This window comes from Rhincodon typus, chromosome 4 (genome assembly GCF_021869965.1).
Source record: "Rhincodon typus isolate 14 chromosome 4, sRhiTyp1.1, whole genome shotgun sequence".
In the NCBI taxonomy this organism is placed as follows: Eukaryota; Metazoa; Chordata; class Chondrichthyes; order Orectolobiformes; family Rhincodontidae; genus Rhincodon; species Rhincodon typus.
Window position 1 is genome coordinate 25136416 of NC_063335.1, and position 19762 is coordinate 25156177.

Below are 19762 nucleotides of genomic sequence, written 5' to 3' on the forward strand. Positions count from 1 at the left end.
TGCCTACTAAATAGACAATAAGAGGACACAATACGCCCTAACACACTGGCCACACTGCCCTACATCAAGAACATATCAAAATTGACGAGACTCCTACGATCACTAGGAATTGTGGTAGCACACAAGCCCACAGCCACTCTATAACAAACACTCACAAGGATTAAAGACCCCGTTCCCACAACATGCAGAACCAATGTAGTTCACAAAATATGATGCAACGACTGCCACAAACATTACATCAGACAGACAGGAAGGAAACTAGCCATCAGAATACATGAATGTCAGCTAGCAGCAAAACGACATGACAAACTTTCCTCAGTATCAGTACACTCGGACAATGAAGGCCATCAGTCTAACTGGGACAACATAACTATAGTAGCCCAAGCCAAACATAGACACGCACAGGAATTCTTGGGGGCATGGTTCTAAAACTATAATGCAAACATATAGAATTGGACCCCATATACAAACCCATACAGAACAAAAACCAGCAATGACACTACTCACCATAATGGACTGGATAGTATGAATTCCAAGTGGAGTAGAACAACATTGCTTCATTGAAGGCCTCATTGATGATGTTATCTAGCATGGTAATGAAACATCTGAACGAAATCAAGCCAGTTCGTCGAGCGAGTCAACAACCTCATTAAATCTTTATATAGAAGGTAGCAGACACCATTTGACTGAGACTTCTCATCAACTGATCAACTTAAAGAGGCTTTTTCCCATAACACTAAATGTCTGCACAAATAAATGGCTACTTTCTGAGGGAGGCAAGTTAGTGAAGAAGTTTGTACTCACCAGAGCTCAAAAGAAGCAGTTGACTCCACCAGGTACACATCTTATTTATATAATCGGGCTGTGAACAGATGTATTTCCAATTTTTGGCTGACAAAATTGTACCCACGAACATAACTGAAACAGGTTGGGGTGTTAATGAAAATTCATGAAATGCTTAATGAATGCAAAAGATAGTATCAACAATTAGAGGGTGGCATGGTGGCTCAGTGGTTAGCACTGCTGCCTCACAGCACCAGGGACCGGGATTGGATTCCACTCTCGGGCGACTGTCTGTGTGGAGTTTACACATTCTCCCTGTGTCTATGTGGGTTTCTTCCGGGTGCTCCAGTTTCCTCCCACAGTCCAAAAATGTGCAGGCTAGGTGGATTGGCCATGGAAAATTGCCCATAGTGTTGAGGAATGTGTAGATTAGGTGGGTTAGAGGGGGATGGGTTTGGGGGTATGCTTTGAGAGTCGGTGTGGACTTGTTGGGCCGAAGGGCCTGTTTCCACACTGTAAGGATTCTATGATGCAATTAGAATTGGGAAATATGACTGCTTGTAAAGTTCTGAGAACTTAATAGAAAGTTCAACCCACTGTCAAGATATAAAAATTCTGCCTCCTACCAAATTAGGTTCCCCAACTTACCATTCTCAAAGCTTCATGTGGGACCAGGTAATAAAGCCTTAAGTAAAGCTCTCATTATTGATATTTCAACTCTCTTTCCAACCTGAAAATCTGATCAAGTTTTGTGATTTTTAATTAACCTAACTAATAGCAAGGTTTTTCTTTTGGGATGGGATAAGTGGAAGAGAGAAGAGGTATGAGATTCAGAGCTCCAATTGTTCTGGACTTGCCAACCAGAAGAAGTACCTTCTCAGTACAGTGTTTACTCAATTGGATATACTTAACTCTCAAAACATTTCAGTCACCAATTAATCTTCTATAATCAATGGCATACAAGCCTAGTATATGCAATTTGCTATCATTTAATCCTTATGGATCCAGTGCCATTCTGGTGAACTTATGTTGTGCCTCTTCCAAGGTCTATGTATCTTTTCTGTACACAGGTGTCCAGTACTATTCAGAGAGTCCAAGCAGAGCTAGGTACAGGTATGACATAAATTACAAACTATTGTATTCCAGCCCTTTTCACATAGAAGTCAACATTCCATTAACCTCTATAATAATTATCCAAGAGGTGTTCAAAGGTAGTGTTTCAAAGGCTACCCGAAGGCTGCCCTCAAGAAATGCAACATAGATGTCAACACACAGGACACCCTCATTCACAAGAAACTGACTTGGAGGAAACTTCTACATGAAGGGTCACAAATCTTCGAGAACATTCACAGGCAAGAGGAAATATGGAAAAAGGAACTGAAGAAAGGAATGCCAACAATCTCAAGGCCAAGGACAACTTCCACCTCCCAGAAACACTTACCACATTTGTGGTCAGAGATGCGGCACTGGGATTGGGCTCATCAGCCACAGAAGGACCCACAGACACAAATGACCAGTGACACAAAATATCCTCGGTGGACAAACAATTCTCGTTAGTGAGTGATTGCTGATGACAATAAATGTTCAGCAGCTTTGAGTTATCTCTGTACTTGAACCCCTAAATCTTTCCATTCATCCATAAATCCTATTTTCTCACTATTTGGAAAATAAAAAGTGGATGACGCCATACTTTCCCACATTGAGATCTATGTACCAAAGTTTTAGCCAATCACCTAAATTGTCATTGGTCATTTGCAACTTGCTGCTCACATCTGTATTTTTTACTGCATCAAATGAGGTAATATCATCACCAATTCAGATTCATAGCTTTCAATTCCTTTATCCAAGTCATTTTTAAATATGGTGAAAACTCAAAGCCTCAATGCACACCTTTGGCGGGCACCACTTGCCATACCCTATCAAATTTGACAACATACTTCGTATCCCTATTTCTTTTGTACAGTGACTATTCATTTACAATACCATTACAGTACCTGTTCTACAATTTATGTTTGAGATAACTTTTCAAAGTAATGGGCATAATTTGACAGGTCAGGTTCAATTTGTAGGAGTCATGCATGACTATCTCAACATGCTCCCTGAGCCCAATAGGATTTGCATCACCTCTCCCATTAATCTTTTGAAAGCCAGAAACATTAGCCTAGAACATGCAATTGATTGCCTTTAAATTAAAAAGAAAATACTGCAAAATATTGCCAGATCCCTTTTTAACTTCATTCAACAGCTTCGAGCCTTTGATTGCTCTTATGACATGCAAGGGCAATGCCTCAACTTTGCCTGCACAAGTGAAGGATTCACATTCAAATCACCCTATCACCACACTTTGAGTTGGAATGTATACCTTCCACTGTTGGCACTTGAAAAGAATAAGGGCACTTGTATTCAAGAGAGAACGTGGAAGACAAAGAAGGGATTTTTTTTTGAAAAGTGTATAACTCTGACCGGCTGTAAAACTAACAGATTCATTAAACCCTCACATAACATCAATCACTTTCAAAATCTCTTTCGTACAAACCATTTAAGGAAAGTCCAACTTGATATGGCTTATATCACATAACAATTTAAATGAAGCTTTAATTCTTTTTAGGTTTGTGATAAATCAAAAGTAGAATTTCTGGGAAAAACAGTGACAACACAAACCAGCTGTAGTCCAGTTATCCAAGATTAATTGATCAAGATGAGATATGGTGCTTTAAAACAACTAAACTTCCATTATGAATTTAGAAAGTTTATGTAATAGACTTTCCCTCAAAATTATTACTTTGTTGGAACTTAAGTCTTAATATTGGCAACATTCCATCTGGAATGATCATTTTATGGAAGCATTCCAAAGTTGAGAAAAGGTGAACATGATTGCCCACAGAAGGCGATTGTATTTTATTCCCCTTCATGTTTCACATTTTCACAGTACTAAATGTCAGACAAGCACTGTGACAAATCAGAGACAGTGGAGGGATCAGGTGAGGTGATGGTGAGCTAGAGCTGGGTGTTGTCATCACACAACAGACAGGCAGGCAAACATTCTTTTTAGATGCTGTTGCCTCGGACTGTATGTAGCTGAGAAACAGCAATCGATCCTAGGATGTCAGAGATAACAGGTCAGGAGTGGAAAGACAAGTAATTACATGTGATTCTCTGATCATGGCTCAGTAGAGAAGAATGAAACTGGCTGAAAGCAGTCCAACCTACTGGGACAACAGAGGAGTTCGGGGAAAAAAGGTGATCAGCTGCAATGGCTACAACTAAAATGATGGACAGGGATGGTTTGCTGCAGTCAGATGGCATTTGTAAATCTGATTAAGTAACAACATCATGGCAAGGAGGAACCAAATGAGAGGGATAAAAAAAGAAACCAAATTTCCACTGATTCCACTATTTCCAACCAACAGTGAGAATTAGACAGCTCTCACATTACTCACATTCATTATGACACCAAATCCTCCAAACAACTGCTCAATTTCAAAGAGAATTGAACACAACATACAGTAGTGACTACATGTTTAGAGGGAGAGTTAAATAGCATTGAAATCAAAAGGAAATTGTAGTGACACAATAATACATTCAGAATATAAAAACGGAACTGAATTACCCCAAATAAGAATGACTTCATGCAACTCATTTTCCAAACTTAGATTTTTGATGGTTCCTATTTAGTGCTAATGTAGATATGTAATCTTGTATTCCCCAACACTTTAGTACATCAACCATTACCTTTATGCTCTGCAGCATTTCATTCGATTTCTTTATTCTCTCATCTGTATATTCCATTGTTTTTCTTTGAATAGAAGCAAATTGTTTTGAGATGAAGTACTGAAGGGGGATGAGCACAATGATGATAGAAACCCCTATCAAAGCACTATACCCCAGTTGCGTATAGAGTAATAGCACTGCCAGTACAATCTGAAATCAAAATACAATTAATACATTTATTAGAATATAAATCATTCACATTGCAATAAGTACTAAAAGCAAAAACAAACCAGTTCACACTCTTGTATTAAGAGCTGGTCCATCTCCAAGCCAAGCATGTAGAATGGGGATTTTTAAAAATCTCTAGCAGTTTATCATCCTTGTTTATCAGTTAGTATGGAATTTGAATATTTTGGCCTTATGTAAAGCCATGGTACTTCATATAACCTTACATTAGCACATTTTGTTTAAAAGTGTTTGCTTTGTGTACCTAACTGTCCTTTTCTAATATTTTCCAACAAGACCTTCAGAATATGGAAAGTTAGAACTTTGTCCACATAAGCTCAAAAGAACAGCACTTCATCTTTCATTAAGTGCTCTACAAGCTTCCAGACTCAACATAATTTCAGACTATAATTTATGTCTGCACTTTGCTTCTTTTTCTTTGCAGATTACAATTTTAGTCTAATTTCTTCCCTCATTTCTGTTTTCAGATGGCAGGATTTACCAATCTGCCATTCACATTTCCTAATTTGGAAGCAGTCTTGTTCAGCCTAATCATTTGTTGGAGACATGGATGAATTTGGTAACTAGGGAATGGAGTTTGTGAAGGCAGCTGAAGATAATGGCTTCAAGTGTTCCCAATGTTTAGGTAGAGAAAATTACTCTTAATTTATACTAAACATCAGACAGGCAGTGTGGCAAATGAAACATTATTGACAGTCTGTGAGCTAACCTAAAGGAGGAGATAAAATTGATAAAATTTCAGGTATGATCTACTTCATACATAATGTTTTTCATTTTCTATTAAATCAACATTCATTTAGTTTTATGTAGACAACGTACCTGTATTGGAATTGCAATGACATAGTATCCCATAAATGCTGCCATCATTATTTGAAAAGCATCCACTGACATGTGATTGATTATCTGGCCTACTGTCAGATGACCTCCATTGACGACCCACATAGGCAGTGACAAAGCTTTCAAGTAAATCATCGTCTAAGAAAATCAATGGAAAACACACCGAAGTTACCGATGAAAGTAGTTCTCATTTACCGTGCTATTTTAGTCATACTGTTTTATAGAAATGGGTTTAGGTTACACATTGTCCAAATAGACCAGTACTTTGCTTTAAAACTAAGATCACAAACCAAATCCATGAAATCAATACAATGAAGACAATTTGCAAGGAAGGAAGCCAAGGTATCTGCCAGCCGTCAGGAAATCCAGAAATGCCAGGAAATTGGAGGTCTTGCCAAATTCAACTAAAAGCTAAAGGAAATTTTTTTAACCTGATAGTCAGCCTCACTGAAGACAGACTCACTGTCAGACAGGAAAGATGTATTTCAAAGCAGCAAGCCAAAAATGACCAAGCCCGTCCTTGGCAATGGGCAGATCTGGGTTCGGGAAAAGATTGTTGTTAGATTATGAAATCCAACAATTGGATAATGGGCAAAAGGGACAGGCAGAAGTCCATTACTGGGGTTGGAAGGCAGTGTTTAAGATCAGATCATAGAAGGAGGCAAGGTTTGAAGAGGAGAATATTAGAATGGAGGGCAGCAAGGGGGGAAAAGTACATCAGTGCTTCCAAGTCCCAAAAAACGGTGTTAAATTAGTACTTAACTGCTGAATCTGGGCTTTAGGAGTTCTTGCCTACCCTTAGCTCTGGTTAACACAACTCACAGGTGATACATTCAAATTGTTGCTAAATTCTGACCCATAGCCCAATTTCAATATAACTGCTAACTTGCTTTGCACAACAGATTATTTATCAACAATAAAACTGTTCATTATACGAGAAATAGTTGCATTTGAAATGGCTTTGTTTCCCTAAATGTATGAAATAATTTCTAATGGCACTGTTAAAATGCAGAATTGCCTCAGTTCCCTATATGGCAAATCCTAAACTGCAATTAGAGTCCAGCTTGAAATTAATTTTCAACTCCTCTGTCTGTATTTTTTGAGCTCATTGTCAGTCCTTTAAAATGTGAATAATGTCTCTAAAACTTTCTCATTTTGTCCCATTTGTTCTTGCACAGAAATACAGTGGAATTTTTTTTTTTGAACAGAACACCAATTCCTCATGCCAAACAGGACCTCAGCAGTCACTCTGTCTGCCAGCACATAGAAAGTTTCTCAATGATCTCTCAGTCCTCAGGAATTGATTTCGATGATCGGTTGGATCTTGGAGGTTGTGATGGAGCCCAACTCCTCGAGAGTTGGAACAGTCTCCTGGCTATGGTGGCAGCTGGAGTATCAGTAACGATGGCATTGGCAGAGGCAGCATTCTGGCTCAAGAATTTCAAGTTCTTAACATTACCCTTCAGCGTGAAATATAAAAACGGATTTTGGGGAAAAAAATGTTAACAACCTAAATGTTGACCAATAACACATTTAACGCCTTAAAGCAAAATTTCCTTTGAGATGTCAAAGAGAATGCGAAAGAACCATGGTAAGGGGAGCAAGCATTTCAGCTTCTTGAACCTGTTTTGCCATGGTCACACCATGGTTAACCTATATATCAATTTAATCTAAGCTTTCAGTTCCATAATTCTTAATACCCTTACCCTTGCCCAACAAAAAGTTAGCTGTTTAAATAAGAGGTCAGAATTTACTTAGAAAACACTTTGACTGCTGTCCAAAAACAACTGTTAAATTGCATATGCTAGGTGTCAAATGAAGATCTGACCTCCTCCTACCACTTAATAGCCTACACGCAGTCTAGGCTTTGTCTGAATACGGTCACTTTGTTAAGGTGTGGATCATCACTAGACTTCTGTAGAATTAAACTGTTGGAAAAACTTGACAGTTTAGAAAGGGGGACAGGATTTATAAAACTGACTTAAAGACAGAGAGAAAGAAGAAAAATTGCATCTTACTTGAAGAGCTGTTTTAATGTGTATTCCATCCCGGATAACAATGTAGTATGAAATCTGTAAGCAAACATTCTGAAGGAGAACTGTACATAGCATCAAGAATGCCAATACATATCCATTACTAATAAATTCCCAGAAACTCACAAAATGTATTCCCTGTGTAAAATGAAGATATAGAACAGTATTAATTATATCATTAAAGGACGACCAAAGCCTTTTCACAGCTATTTATACATTTATGTTCATATGTACAGATCTGTTAACCTAACATCAGTAATCAGGAAAAAGCTAAAATCTATTGTTAAGTTGTGATAACTGGACACGTAGAAAATAATGGTAGCATTAGTCAATCAACATTGATCTATGAAAGAGAAATCATGTTTAACAAATCTATTAGGAGTTTTTGAGCATGTATCTATCATCATCAGAATCCTCATCTAACAAAACTGAAAATAAGCAGCCAGTGGATCTGGTACATTTAGATTTTCCAAAGGGTTTGGATGAAGGTCCAACACAGAAGATTATTAAACAAAATTACAGCATGAGATTTGGGATAATATACTGGCATAGAATAATTTACAGACAGAAAACAAAATAGGAATAAACAGATCATTCTCAGGTTGGCAAATTTTATCAATTTCTCTTGAATACCTTCCACAGGTGAGCCTCACCAGCATCTGAGATGGAGAATTCCAAGGATTTGAAAAATTCCTCCTCATTTCATTGCAAGTGAAATTTAATCTCTTACTCTGAGACTGTGTCCCCCAGTTCAAGATACTCCAGGAGAAACAACCTTCCTGCATTTACCATGCCAAACCCTGTAAAAATGTTAACGCTTTGAGGAGATCACCTCACATTCTTCTAGGACATACAGGCATAATCTCCTCAGTCTCTCCTTGAAAGGACGTTCCTGTACATCTGATGCATCAGTCTGATGAAACTTCATTGTACTCCCTCTATGACAAGTATACGTTCCTTTCAGTAAGAAAACCAAAACCATACACAAGACTCCAGGTGCAATCTCACCAAGACTCTAAACAATGACAAATCCTCCTGCAATAAAGACCAATGTACCATTGCCTTGCTAATTGCTTGCTATACCTGCATGTTAACTTTCACAGGTTTATAAAAGAGAGCAAATTTGCTTGAAGCCTCCTCACAATCACATTGTCACCTAGACCTGCTCATTAGCAAACTTGGAAGTATTACAGTTCATCCCAAATCCAACTCATTGACGCAGGTTGTGAATAGCTGAGGCCAACTACTGATTCTTGTGGTGCCCCACTAGTCATAGCCTGACAGTCAACTGTTCCTCACTCAAAATTTTAAAACTGCAATGCCTTTTAGGTACTTCAAGTTTTTTGACTATAAACAAAATATAATGAAATGTCATGTAGGCCTTCAGTTTTAGTTGGGATAAGACCATTTTATGGAAATTACAACACAGTGAGCTACTCAGCCAACCATTCCTGTACTAGCTTTTGGAGTCACAATCAATTGCTCTCACATCATGTATTTATAATCAGGCCTTTAGGTTATGATAGCACTGGAATGCTTTTTTTAATATAAAAGTTAGGTTGGATTGCAGTGTTAAGAGCATATACTTTATTTATGGCAGTTCTCTGACTTACAGTTAGGTCAATGTTTGCATATTTTGATGTGATGCAGTTTGCCGTACAGTTTTTATACACAGTTTACCCCTCTCAGCAAAGTTTTAGTGAAAGGCATGCATTCTTCCAAGGATGGCAATATTTTTGTTTAGTCAACATGCTTAGTTAGTCATCAGACTAATTCCTGGGATTGCAGGACTCCCTTATGAGGGAGATTGGAAAAACTGGGCCTGCATTCGCCAAAGCTTTTAAAAAGGTGATATTATTAAAACTTACAAATTCTTATAAGATGTGACAGAATAGATGGGGATTTGATGTATTCCTGGTTGGTGAGTCACCAACTGCTGTAGTGACAGTGGAACCCAGGTCCCCAGAACATTATCTGGGTCTCTGGACTAAGTCCAGCAATAATGCCACTAGGCCATTGCTTCCCCATTAAGTATCAAGAATCTATTTCCTGCTGCCTTAAAAATATTCCGTGACTGTTCCCACCACCTGTTTAGAAAGATAGTTCTAAAAATTCACAGCTGTCAGAGGAAAAGTCTTATTTGTCTTAAATGGACGACCCTTGATTTTTAAACAGTGACCCCCTAGTTCTAGATTCTTCCAGAAAGGGAGAATCTTTCCACATTCATGTATTCAAGACCATTCGAGATCTTACATGTTTCAATCAAGCCACCTCTGACTCTTCTAAATTCCAGTACATATATGCCTGGCCTGTTTAACCTTTCTGCACAGGCCAATCCAGCCATTCTCGGTATTAGTCCAGTAACTTTCTCTGAATTGTTTCCAATGCATTGTATCTTTCCTTAAATAAGGAGACCCAAAACTGTATGCAATACTCAAGATATGGTCTCACCCATGCCCCATGTAGTTGAAGCATAACCCCTCCACTTCTGGATTAAATTGACCTAGTAATCAATGATAACATTCTATTAGGTTTTCCCCTTTACTTGCTGTACCAACCTTACTAAACTTTTGCAATTCATAAACTAGGAAGCCCAGATCCCTGTGTACCTCAGAACTCTGCAATTTCTCATCATTTTAGACAATAATGCACCTACTTTTTAATCTTGCTGCCAGAATGGATAATTTCACATTTTCCCACATCACACTCCATTTGTTACATCTTTGTCCACAAACTTAATCTATCTTTATCCCTCTGTAGCATACTTATGTTCTCTTCACAACTTGCTTTACTACTTATCTTTGTACCATCAGCAAATTTAGCAACAATATCCTTGGTCCTTCATTCAAGTCTTTTATGGAAATTGTAAAATGTTGAGGCCCCAGCACTGATCCCTGTGGCACATGATTCATTACATCCTGCCAACTAGAAAGTGCCCCATATGGCTACTCTAATTCCTGTTAGTTGGCCAATCTTCTATCTACCCCAATATATTACTCCCTACACCATTAACTTTTATTTTCTGCAATAATCTTTGATGTAGCACCTTAACAAATACCTGCCAGAAATACATCACTGTAAGGTTCATTATGCTGGCAAATCAGATAGCTTTCATTGATTTTTTTTCGGTCAATCCATAAAATACCAGTGTGACTGATGTCAATTTTACAACTGACTGTGGTGGAATTCAAAACCAAAACATCTCAGTTGTTGGTTTCTAAACTGTAAATACAAATCGATCAAGGAAAAGTACAAATGTCCTTACCTTCTCTGATTCCTTTGACTCAGTAGACACAAATCGGAGAATACCATCAATGCAGAGTGGCCCTCCTAATCCAGCTAGATCACCAATAATCTTCAAAACTGATGCTATCAGGAACGGACCGCCAAATGCCTTGAAATAAACCTTGGCTAGATCTTGAGCTTCTGCTCTTCCTGAAGGTTTCTTTGCCTAAAATTAATTTTTAAAATATCAAGCTTAAATTATCATTCCTTTTCAGAAATAAGAACTTACAATTATCTAGATACCAAGAATTTTATACAGCTTACTTACCTTTTGCTTGTCATAATACATTTTTAATAAATCAAAATTTTTCTGTGCAGTTTCTTCCTAAGAGAAGAAAATACAAATGTAAGATTGGACAACTACAATGTTTAGAATGTGAACACAACAGTTGTACACCCACACTTGAAAAATTTACTATTAGATGAAGGGTGGCAATCAATACACACTCAGAACTTTCAGAGCAGAGAGTGGGGACAGGAATATAAACAGAAGAAAATAGTTTCAAAGTCTTCAGATACGAAAGAGATTCCAAATTCACTGGTGTACAACATTGCTGATTTTCTATTTACTACTTCGGTTTTAACTGATCCAGAATTTATATTTCTACAATTAGAATTCCTTGTGTACATATAAGCTGATTTCTTTAACATAGATGGTATATTCCAACAATGGAGCTAACAAAATATTTAAAATAATAGGTTAGAAACATTTATTATTGAAATAATGAAATTGATCTTTAGGCTAGCACTCTCGGTTAGAAAAGAGCCAAACTGCCAGGTTTGAAGTACTGCAACTTGCCCAGAATTACATGCTGACTCCAGTAAAATTTTAAGAAAAGACTAACTGTTCAGATGTGCATAATTCAATTTCTCTATTACACAGGAACTTTTAGAGGAAGTCCACATTCTAACAAATTAATGTACTAATTAATAAACAACCTGGGAGAGTTTTCCAAGGTCTTCCATCCTAATTGGCTTCTGGTAGCCACTTTTCAAAACCCATGAAATCCATCTACACAATGAAACAGAAAGCACTGTTGTAATGAAGGCAAACATGATAGGTAAATCGTACAAAGAAAACTCTCACAAAGAATAAATTAGGTAAACCACTAGTTAATTATCTTTTGGTAGCTTTGGGTGTGTGGGAATGCCAGAGTACCATGAGACCTCTTGCTCTTTTTTAAAGAATTCCAATGGATTTCTTGCATCTTTCAGAACAAATAGAGACATCTGTTTAATGCCTCATTCAAATTACTGTGTCTTTATCAATATAGCATTTGCTCAGCATTGCACTTAACCAACAAACTGTTCAATGAGAGCTGGAGTGCATTTGAATCCATACCTTTTGACTCAACACCATGAGTAAAGATTTACCCTTTATAATAGTCTGGTTTTCTGCAATACAGTTGACCCCACAACTGAGTCAATAAAAGCTAATTTGGATTGATTTGAGATCAGTCTGCTGCTAAATGAGTCAGCACAGATTGCTGAAACTGAGTATGCTAAGTTACTGGTTTAGCAGCTGAGTACAATAATTAGACAAGGACCAAAAATGACACCACACGGTCAGCAGCTATGATGAGTCCAAGCAGAAGCATGCTAGGCTAAAGCATGTATATATATGGTGCTCTGTAGCTACAAGTTATAAATGTTTGTTAAATAAACCTGTTTGAGATTTTCAATTCAATGAACCTATGCCACTTACTAATTCACTAAGAGTAGTGATTGTGTTAAAATACTAAACGGTGAACAGCAGTGATTTTTCCTAAAAAGCAAAGGCATTATGCAAACTGAAAAACCACTGGGAAAATATGTCAGACAAGATTTGAAGCAATACAAAACTTACACCTGCATTGAGATCTGGTAGCAGGGGCAGGGTGTAGTGGGGGGTGGCAGGAAAATTATATAGATGTCACTGACAGAACTGTGTGTACTTGATCTGAGCATTGGTCAGATCTGTTGTCCATGTGGGTGATAAGTCACTTCTGGATTGGTCTGTGGACCCTGCAGGACTGTTGAGACAACCTCAGGTGCCATTCAAACATAAAGAAAAAGTACACAAAACAAGCTCAAACAACAACCTAAAACACAACACAGAAGAATTTAAAAGAAGCAAAAAGATGCACTGCAGCTGCATTGCTGAATCTCCACACAGAGTTGCCTTTTAAACTTGTTAATAAAGAACCCTTATACATCATCAATAACCAGCATGAATTGAAAATTCACCAATGTTCTGGAACTATGCCTTTTAGATTTAATCATTGCATAACTGAATAAACCAGTGATGAGAATAAAGATACACTATGAAAATGAAGAACTGTATCGCATCAATACTTCAAGCCTGTCTGAAGAGCACCAGAAAGGTCCTGCTAAGCGATGGGAAAAGCTTCACGTAAAAGTGAATTGTTGAATTCACCATGGAGAACTGATATGACAATATGAATTTTGATCAGTTTGTCAGTTGGTGTTGTGACAAGGCCAAGAACTGTATGATTCCCAAAGGCCAAGCTTTCTTAGCAGATAAGGTACCTGGTTACATCTTAGTGCCCACTGAAGCTTTCCAAAATGACCTCTTGAAGAAAATGCAAAAGATCATGACCTTGATATACTAATAAAAGTTGGTAGAAATATAAACCACTGTAACTAGACATTATCTGCAAGTTTATATGAATGATTTAGACTTGAATGTAGGAGGGTTGATCAGCAAATCTGTGGATGATACAAAAATTGGCAGTGTGGTAAATAGTGAGAAGTCTAGCCTTAGATCGTAGGAGGATATAGATGGGCTGGTCAGAAACAAATGGAATTTATTCTGGATAAATATGAGATGATGCACTTGAGCAGGACAAGCCAGGCAAGGGAATATATGATGAAAGTTAGGACCCAGGGGAGCACGGAGGATCAATGGGACCTTGGTGCACGTGTCCACTGGTCCCTTGGGTAGCAGGACAAATAGATAAAGTGGTTAAGGTGGCATATGGGATATTTGCTTTTATTAGCCGAGGCATAGCTAAACAGCAGAGAGGTTATGCTGGAACTGTGTGAAACATTGGTCAGGGCAAATCTATAGTACTGTGTGCAGTTCTGGAATCTACATTATAGGTGGAATGTGATTGCACTGGAAAGTGCAGGGGAAAATTTGCCACAATGTTCCCTGGGCTGGTGAGTTCTAGTTGCGAAGAAGATTGGATAGACTAGAGTTGTTCTTCTTGGAGCAAAGGAGACTGAGGGGGCGCATGATTGAGATGTACAAAATTATAGGGGGGTGGGTTTAGATAGGGTAGGCTGGAAGTAACTTTTCACCTTGGTGTAGAGGTCAATGGCCACAGGGCAATTTTGAGGCAATAATCAGGATGTTTAGAGGGGAAGTGAGGAAAATCTTTTCCACCCAGAGGTGGTATGAATCTGCAACTCACTGTCTGAGAGGGCATTTGAGGCAGAACCCCTCATAATAGCTAGTAAATTTTTGGATGTGCATTTGCAGTGCCAGTGAAAATGGGAAATGCTGGGAAATGGGATTAGAATAAATGGGCACTTGGATTTAAACAGTGCAGACTTGATGGACCAAAGGACATTGTTCTTTTCTAACTCTATGAATCAACACTATAGGAAATTTCAAAGGCGATGTTACATTGCACTTCAGAGAAGATATAATTCCATCAATTGACACTCTCAGAAAGCGCAATGTTTATAAATAAGAGAAGCTCAAGAGTGAGCTGAATAATGAAGAAACCAAGTGTATTATCCGTTGTGCACATCAGCAGATAGACTTGCGCTATTCTATGACGTGCACACTAAAGAAAGACCGCATAATCAGGATATATTGGACTCAAAACTTTTCTGCAAAGAGATGCCAATACAAATTTCAGCATTAGAAGAACTGAATCCCAAATTCACAGGAGTTAAATTTTTTTCCAAGTTGGATGACATGTATGATAATTAGCATTTACACGGCAAAGGAATCTCAGGAAATCACTACTTTCAGAACACGATTTATTGCTTCTAAAGACTACCTCTCAGCTTAACTGTCAGTCAGGATCTGTTCCACCAGCCGATGGACAGAATAAAGGAAGCGTTCCTGGATGTGTATGTGTTGCCAATGATATTGCATTGATGAGCAAAAACAAAAAAAAAGGATCAAAATCTAGCCTTAATGACAGATTAGAACCCCTAAATACTTTGGACATTTTTAAGTTATCATATCAAAATCTGTTTATTTAAAAAAAAAGACTGCTACTGTTACAATCCCTGATTATAACTTTTAATCCAACTCTGCATAAATAAGACTCGTTTGGAATCTCCTTGTGTACTTCCAAATAATATTTTCTCCTTCATTAACCCCTCAGGAAGACAGAGCATCAGCAGCTAGCAACAGTGATCGACCCATTCCAGTATCTCTTGATATTGTTATTGATTTACGTCTTTAGTTTAAAGCATAAGAAGATACCTCTCCTTTTGAGAAAAACTACTCAGAACCTCCAGTGGTCAGATTTTCCCCATCAAATTAAAAAATGAATTTTCATCAGTGATCTGAACCATCTCTCCTTTCTTAATAGATTCCAAGGAAATGTTCTCTCTGTACCACTGTTACAATTTTAGCAATTGCTTCATTTCCTGATGCAAACAACCTTCTATTTAAATTTTCATCATTTGGATTCGGCATATCTAATCATGTTACAATGAAAGTAGGTTAATTATTTTCCATCACTTTTCAGTTCCAGCTTTTCTCCTTCATTACTTTAACTGCTATGTTCCTGTTCTCCAAAACTAGTATGTCTTGTATCCACAGATTTCGTATCTCTTCAATTTTCATGTGACCATTTCCCAACCTCTCATTGGCTGTGTCAGATCTGATCTGTTGTTTCTGCCAGGATGGCTGCTTCTTGATCTTGAATACATATGTTTATAATTAGCAGGGATGCTATTTCTGGATTCTTCCATGATCATAATCTCCCTCACATTCTTAAAATTTTTCTCGAGCTTGAGTGATCTAAACCACTGATCCCACAGCGCTTCTTTATCCCTTGAAAATTCTACAAATGTTGGGTTAGATTTCTTGCTTATATTACTGATTTCAACAAGCTAATAAACACTGAGTATCATTTATTTTACAGTTTCATACTCTGCAGATTATTCTTCTGGCAAAATGGTCACAGCTCACAGCTGTACCTGCCGAAATGCTATGCAACATTTAAGGTCCAAATCTCTCTTGACCACTTCGCTTCTAATTCCCTTCTCAAATAAAGTAAAATAACTTTCAATTACATGGTCAATAAATTTAGGTACTAAGCTTAGATTTATCATTAAATTAAATCCTGCAGTGAAATCCAAATCATCCTCCAAACTACAAGCCACTTCTTCCTTCTTTATTCTAAGCTTTTCTTTGACCAACATATGTTCTTTAATTTACCCCACGACTTTGGAGTTCAAGTCTTTTCAATTCCATCTCTCTGCTGATCTTGTTCCTCTTTGTTATATAAGTAATAGCTTTCTTAACTCGATTTTCATCTTCGATTACCTCCTACAATTTTTCATTTCCCTCAATTTAAAGCCTTTTCATTTCATTTCTCTAGTTTTTGTTCCCATTTCTAACTGTATCTTGGCTAATTCCAGCTGCAATTTCAGGACTCCTTTCATCCAATTTTAAATTTTGGATAACCAATTACTGTTGTATCACTCTTGATCATCAGTAATGTGTTGGAAGGTGCCATTAAAAATGCTGTCAAGCAGCACCTGCTTAGCAATAACCTGCTCATTGACGTTCAGTTGGGCTTCTGCCAGGGCCAATCAGCTCCTGACCTTATTGTAACCGTAGTTCAAACATGGACAAAGAGCGGAGTTCCAGAAGTAAGGCTAGTTTGACAGCCTTTGACAAAGGCAGTACTTCACAGGGTGTGGCATCAGGAGCCTGAGCAAAACTGGAGTCAGTGGAAATTAGGGGAAAACTCTGCTGGTTAGAGTCATACCTAGCACAAAGAATGATGATTGTGGTTATGATGCGGAGGTGCCGGTGTTGGACTGGGGCGGACAAAATCAGAAGTCACATGACACCAGGTTATAGTCCAACATGTTTTTTGAAATCACAAGCTTTCTAAGCACTGCCCCTTTGCCAGGTGAAGTGAAGAAAAGCACAGAATTTGGTTGGCACGGATGTTGTGGCTGTTAGACGTCAGTCATCTCAGCTACAGGACATCTCTGCAGGGGCCTCAACCCAAACAGCTTCTTCATCAATTGCTTCATCTACAAACATTCACTCTGTCCAGTAATGTTGCACATTAGCAGCATCATGTACCATCCACAAGAATCAGTGCAAAAATTCACCAAGTCTCTTTAGAGAGCAGCTTTGATAAGGATAAGGGCAGCAGACACATGGGAACACACCAAGCTGCAAGGTCCCCTCTCAACCACTCACCATTCTGACTTGGGCACATTACACCATTCCTTCAGCGTCATTGAGCAAAAATCCAGGAAATCCAGCCTCTCCACCACTTGTTCTAAAGGATTCATCTCAATAGTAAGAAGTACCAGTTGAATATAGATCACATCAACACTTTTTGACTCTATCCTTTTGGGTTATGGGAATCACCCAACCCAGGCAACACTGAAGATGTAGAAACATGCTTACTTCCCAGAACAAGGACTTGCACAGATGTCTTGAATTTTTTTGACTTTATAACACCATGCATACCAAATTTCTCTGACAAAGCATTATTGTTGAGATGTCTATCCTTATTAGTTATCACATGAGAAAGAGAGGACCATCAACGCATGTTTGAATTGGGGAGGCAATGGCCCAGTGAAATTATCACTGGACTATTAATCCAGAGATCAAGGTAATGTTCTGGGCACTCGGGTTCGAATCCTGCCGTGGCAAATGGTGGAATTTGAATTCAATAAATATCTGGAATTAAGATCATGAATCCAGTGTCAGTTGTCAACAAATACCCATCTGGTTCACTAATGTCCTTTAGGGAAGGAAACTGCCATCCTTACCTGGGGTCTGGCCTACACATGACTCCAGGCCAACAGCATTGTGGTTGACTCTTAACTGCCCTCTGGGCAATTAGGGATGGACAATAAATACTGGCCTAACCAGCAACACCCTCATCCCATGAATAAAAAAAAAATCACTCAAATAAGCATTATCAGTGGAAACTTGTACCCTGCAGTATCATGACCAAAACAAGAAGATAATCGTAAAAATCAATGCATTGCATAAAACACTAGGAGCATGCATGAAATAATGTCTGTCCAATTGTCTTCAAATCCAAAAGTCTATTGCTAGTGTGGTCTAATTATTTAAATATATAGCATAAAACACTTGCACTGTTTGTTTTATATCACAAGATTCTACACACAGTTGTTTGGTCAGCAGTTCACTGTAGAAACCACCACAAACCATTAGAAATAATTTGACACGGATCACAGACAAATGCCTCACCTAAGCTGTAATGAATTTCAGTAAAAGTGCAGGGTACAGCTTTTTATGTCTGTTACAAATCAGAGATCAAAATGGTTACCTCGGACATGCTGAACAGATTATCAAACCTAAATAAAGATGCTAATGTTCTAGTAGACAAGTAGACAACACAGACATCAAGATGAAAGATGTGCTTAAGGTTTATTTGATGAATTTTGGAGAGCATAAATGCAACCAATTTCAGGAAGATATAGCTAATGTTCTGAGACTGTGAGTATATCATATAAGGATGTCTTGACATGACACGAGTATCAGATGCTCTGTGCTCATTTTTGTTGTACAGAGATGAACTAGATATCTCAAGAGATGTAATATTAAAAGAGAAACAAGTGCCAAAGTTCTTCACCGGGACATGTTGTCAGTTACATCAGGCACATAAAATCATGGAGCGAACAAGACATCTGGCATGAGTTATTATTGGCCAGGAATCAACAAAGACTTTGAGAAGATAGTGAGGGGGTGTGAGGCACGCCTGATCCACGAACCACAGCAAAAAAGTCCCTACACCCCTACAGGATTCTGGTCATAGAAATCAAGAATGATCGAGCATAACGTCTAAAGAAAAACCAAAAGAACTGCGGATGCTGTAAATCAGGAACAAAAACAAAGTTGCTGGAAAAGCTCAGCAGGTCTGGCAGCATCTGTGGAGGAGAAAACAGTCAACGTTTTGGGTCTGGTGACCCTTCCTCAGAACTGATGGTGGCTGGGAAAACGTCAGTTTACATGCAGAAAATAGGGAGGTGAGTGGGGTTGGGAGTAAACGATAGGATAGAGCCCAAAGAGAGAGAAAGACAGTTGGACAGACAAAGGAGTTGCTAACGATCAGGCTGGGAGGGTGAGTAGTTGTTAATAGGGACTGTCAGTGACTAACAACAGGGGGTTTGTAGTGGCAGGCTATGTGGTAACAAGGCCTGGTGTGTGGGGTGTGGGGCTGGGACGTGGGAGAGTTTAGGCCCTAAAATTATTGAACTCTGAGTCCAGAGGGCTGTAGGGTCCCCAAGCGGAAAATGAGGTGTTGCTCCTCCAGCTTGCGTTGGGCTTCACTGGAACACTGTAGCAAGCCGGAGACAGAGATGTTGGCCAGGGAACAGGGTGGTGCATTGAAGTGGCAGGCAACAGGTAGTTCAGGGTCTTCTTTTGCGAGCAGAACATAGGTGTTCTGCAAAGCGGTTGCTAAGTCTATGCTTCGTTTCCCCAATGTAGAGGAGACCACATTGTGAGCAGCAAATGCAGTACCTTCACCCCCAACACCTCCCCACAGCCCTACGGTACCTTCCCCTGTAACCGGCGAAGGTGCAACACCTGCGAATTTACCTCCTCCTTCCCCAGAATCCAAGGGCCCAAACATACCTTCCAGGTGAAGCAACACTTCATCTGCACTTCCAAG

The 19762-nt window shown here is 38.6% G+C and overlaps 1 protein-coding gene across 1 annotated transcript in view; it reads right to left on the reverse strand.

The window, feature by feature from the left end:
• LOC109912648 (ATP-binding cassette sub-family C member 8-like) overlaps positions 1 to 19762 on the reverse strand; it is a 152942-nt gene that overhangs the window by 108760 nt on the left and 24420 nt on the right. The window contains exons 4-9 of the mRNA XM_048595667.1: positions 11835 to 11907; positions 11164 to 11220; positions 10876 to 11061; positions 7596 to 7748; positions 5560 to 5715; positions 4516 to 4704 (exon numbers count right to left, since the gene is read on the reverse strand). Of these exons, the coding sequence (XP_048451624.1) occupies positions 4516 to 4704; positions 5560 to 5715; positions 7596 to 7748; positions 10876 to 11061; positions 11164 to 11220; positions 11835 to 11907 (814 nt within the window). The remainder of the gene's footprint in view (positions 1 to 4515; positions 4705 to 5559; positions 5716 to 7595; positions 7749 to 10875; positions 11062 to 11163; positions 11221 to 11834; positions 11908 to 19762) is intronic.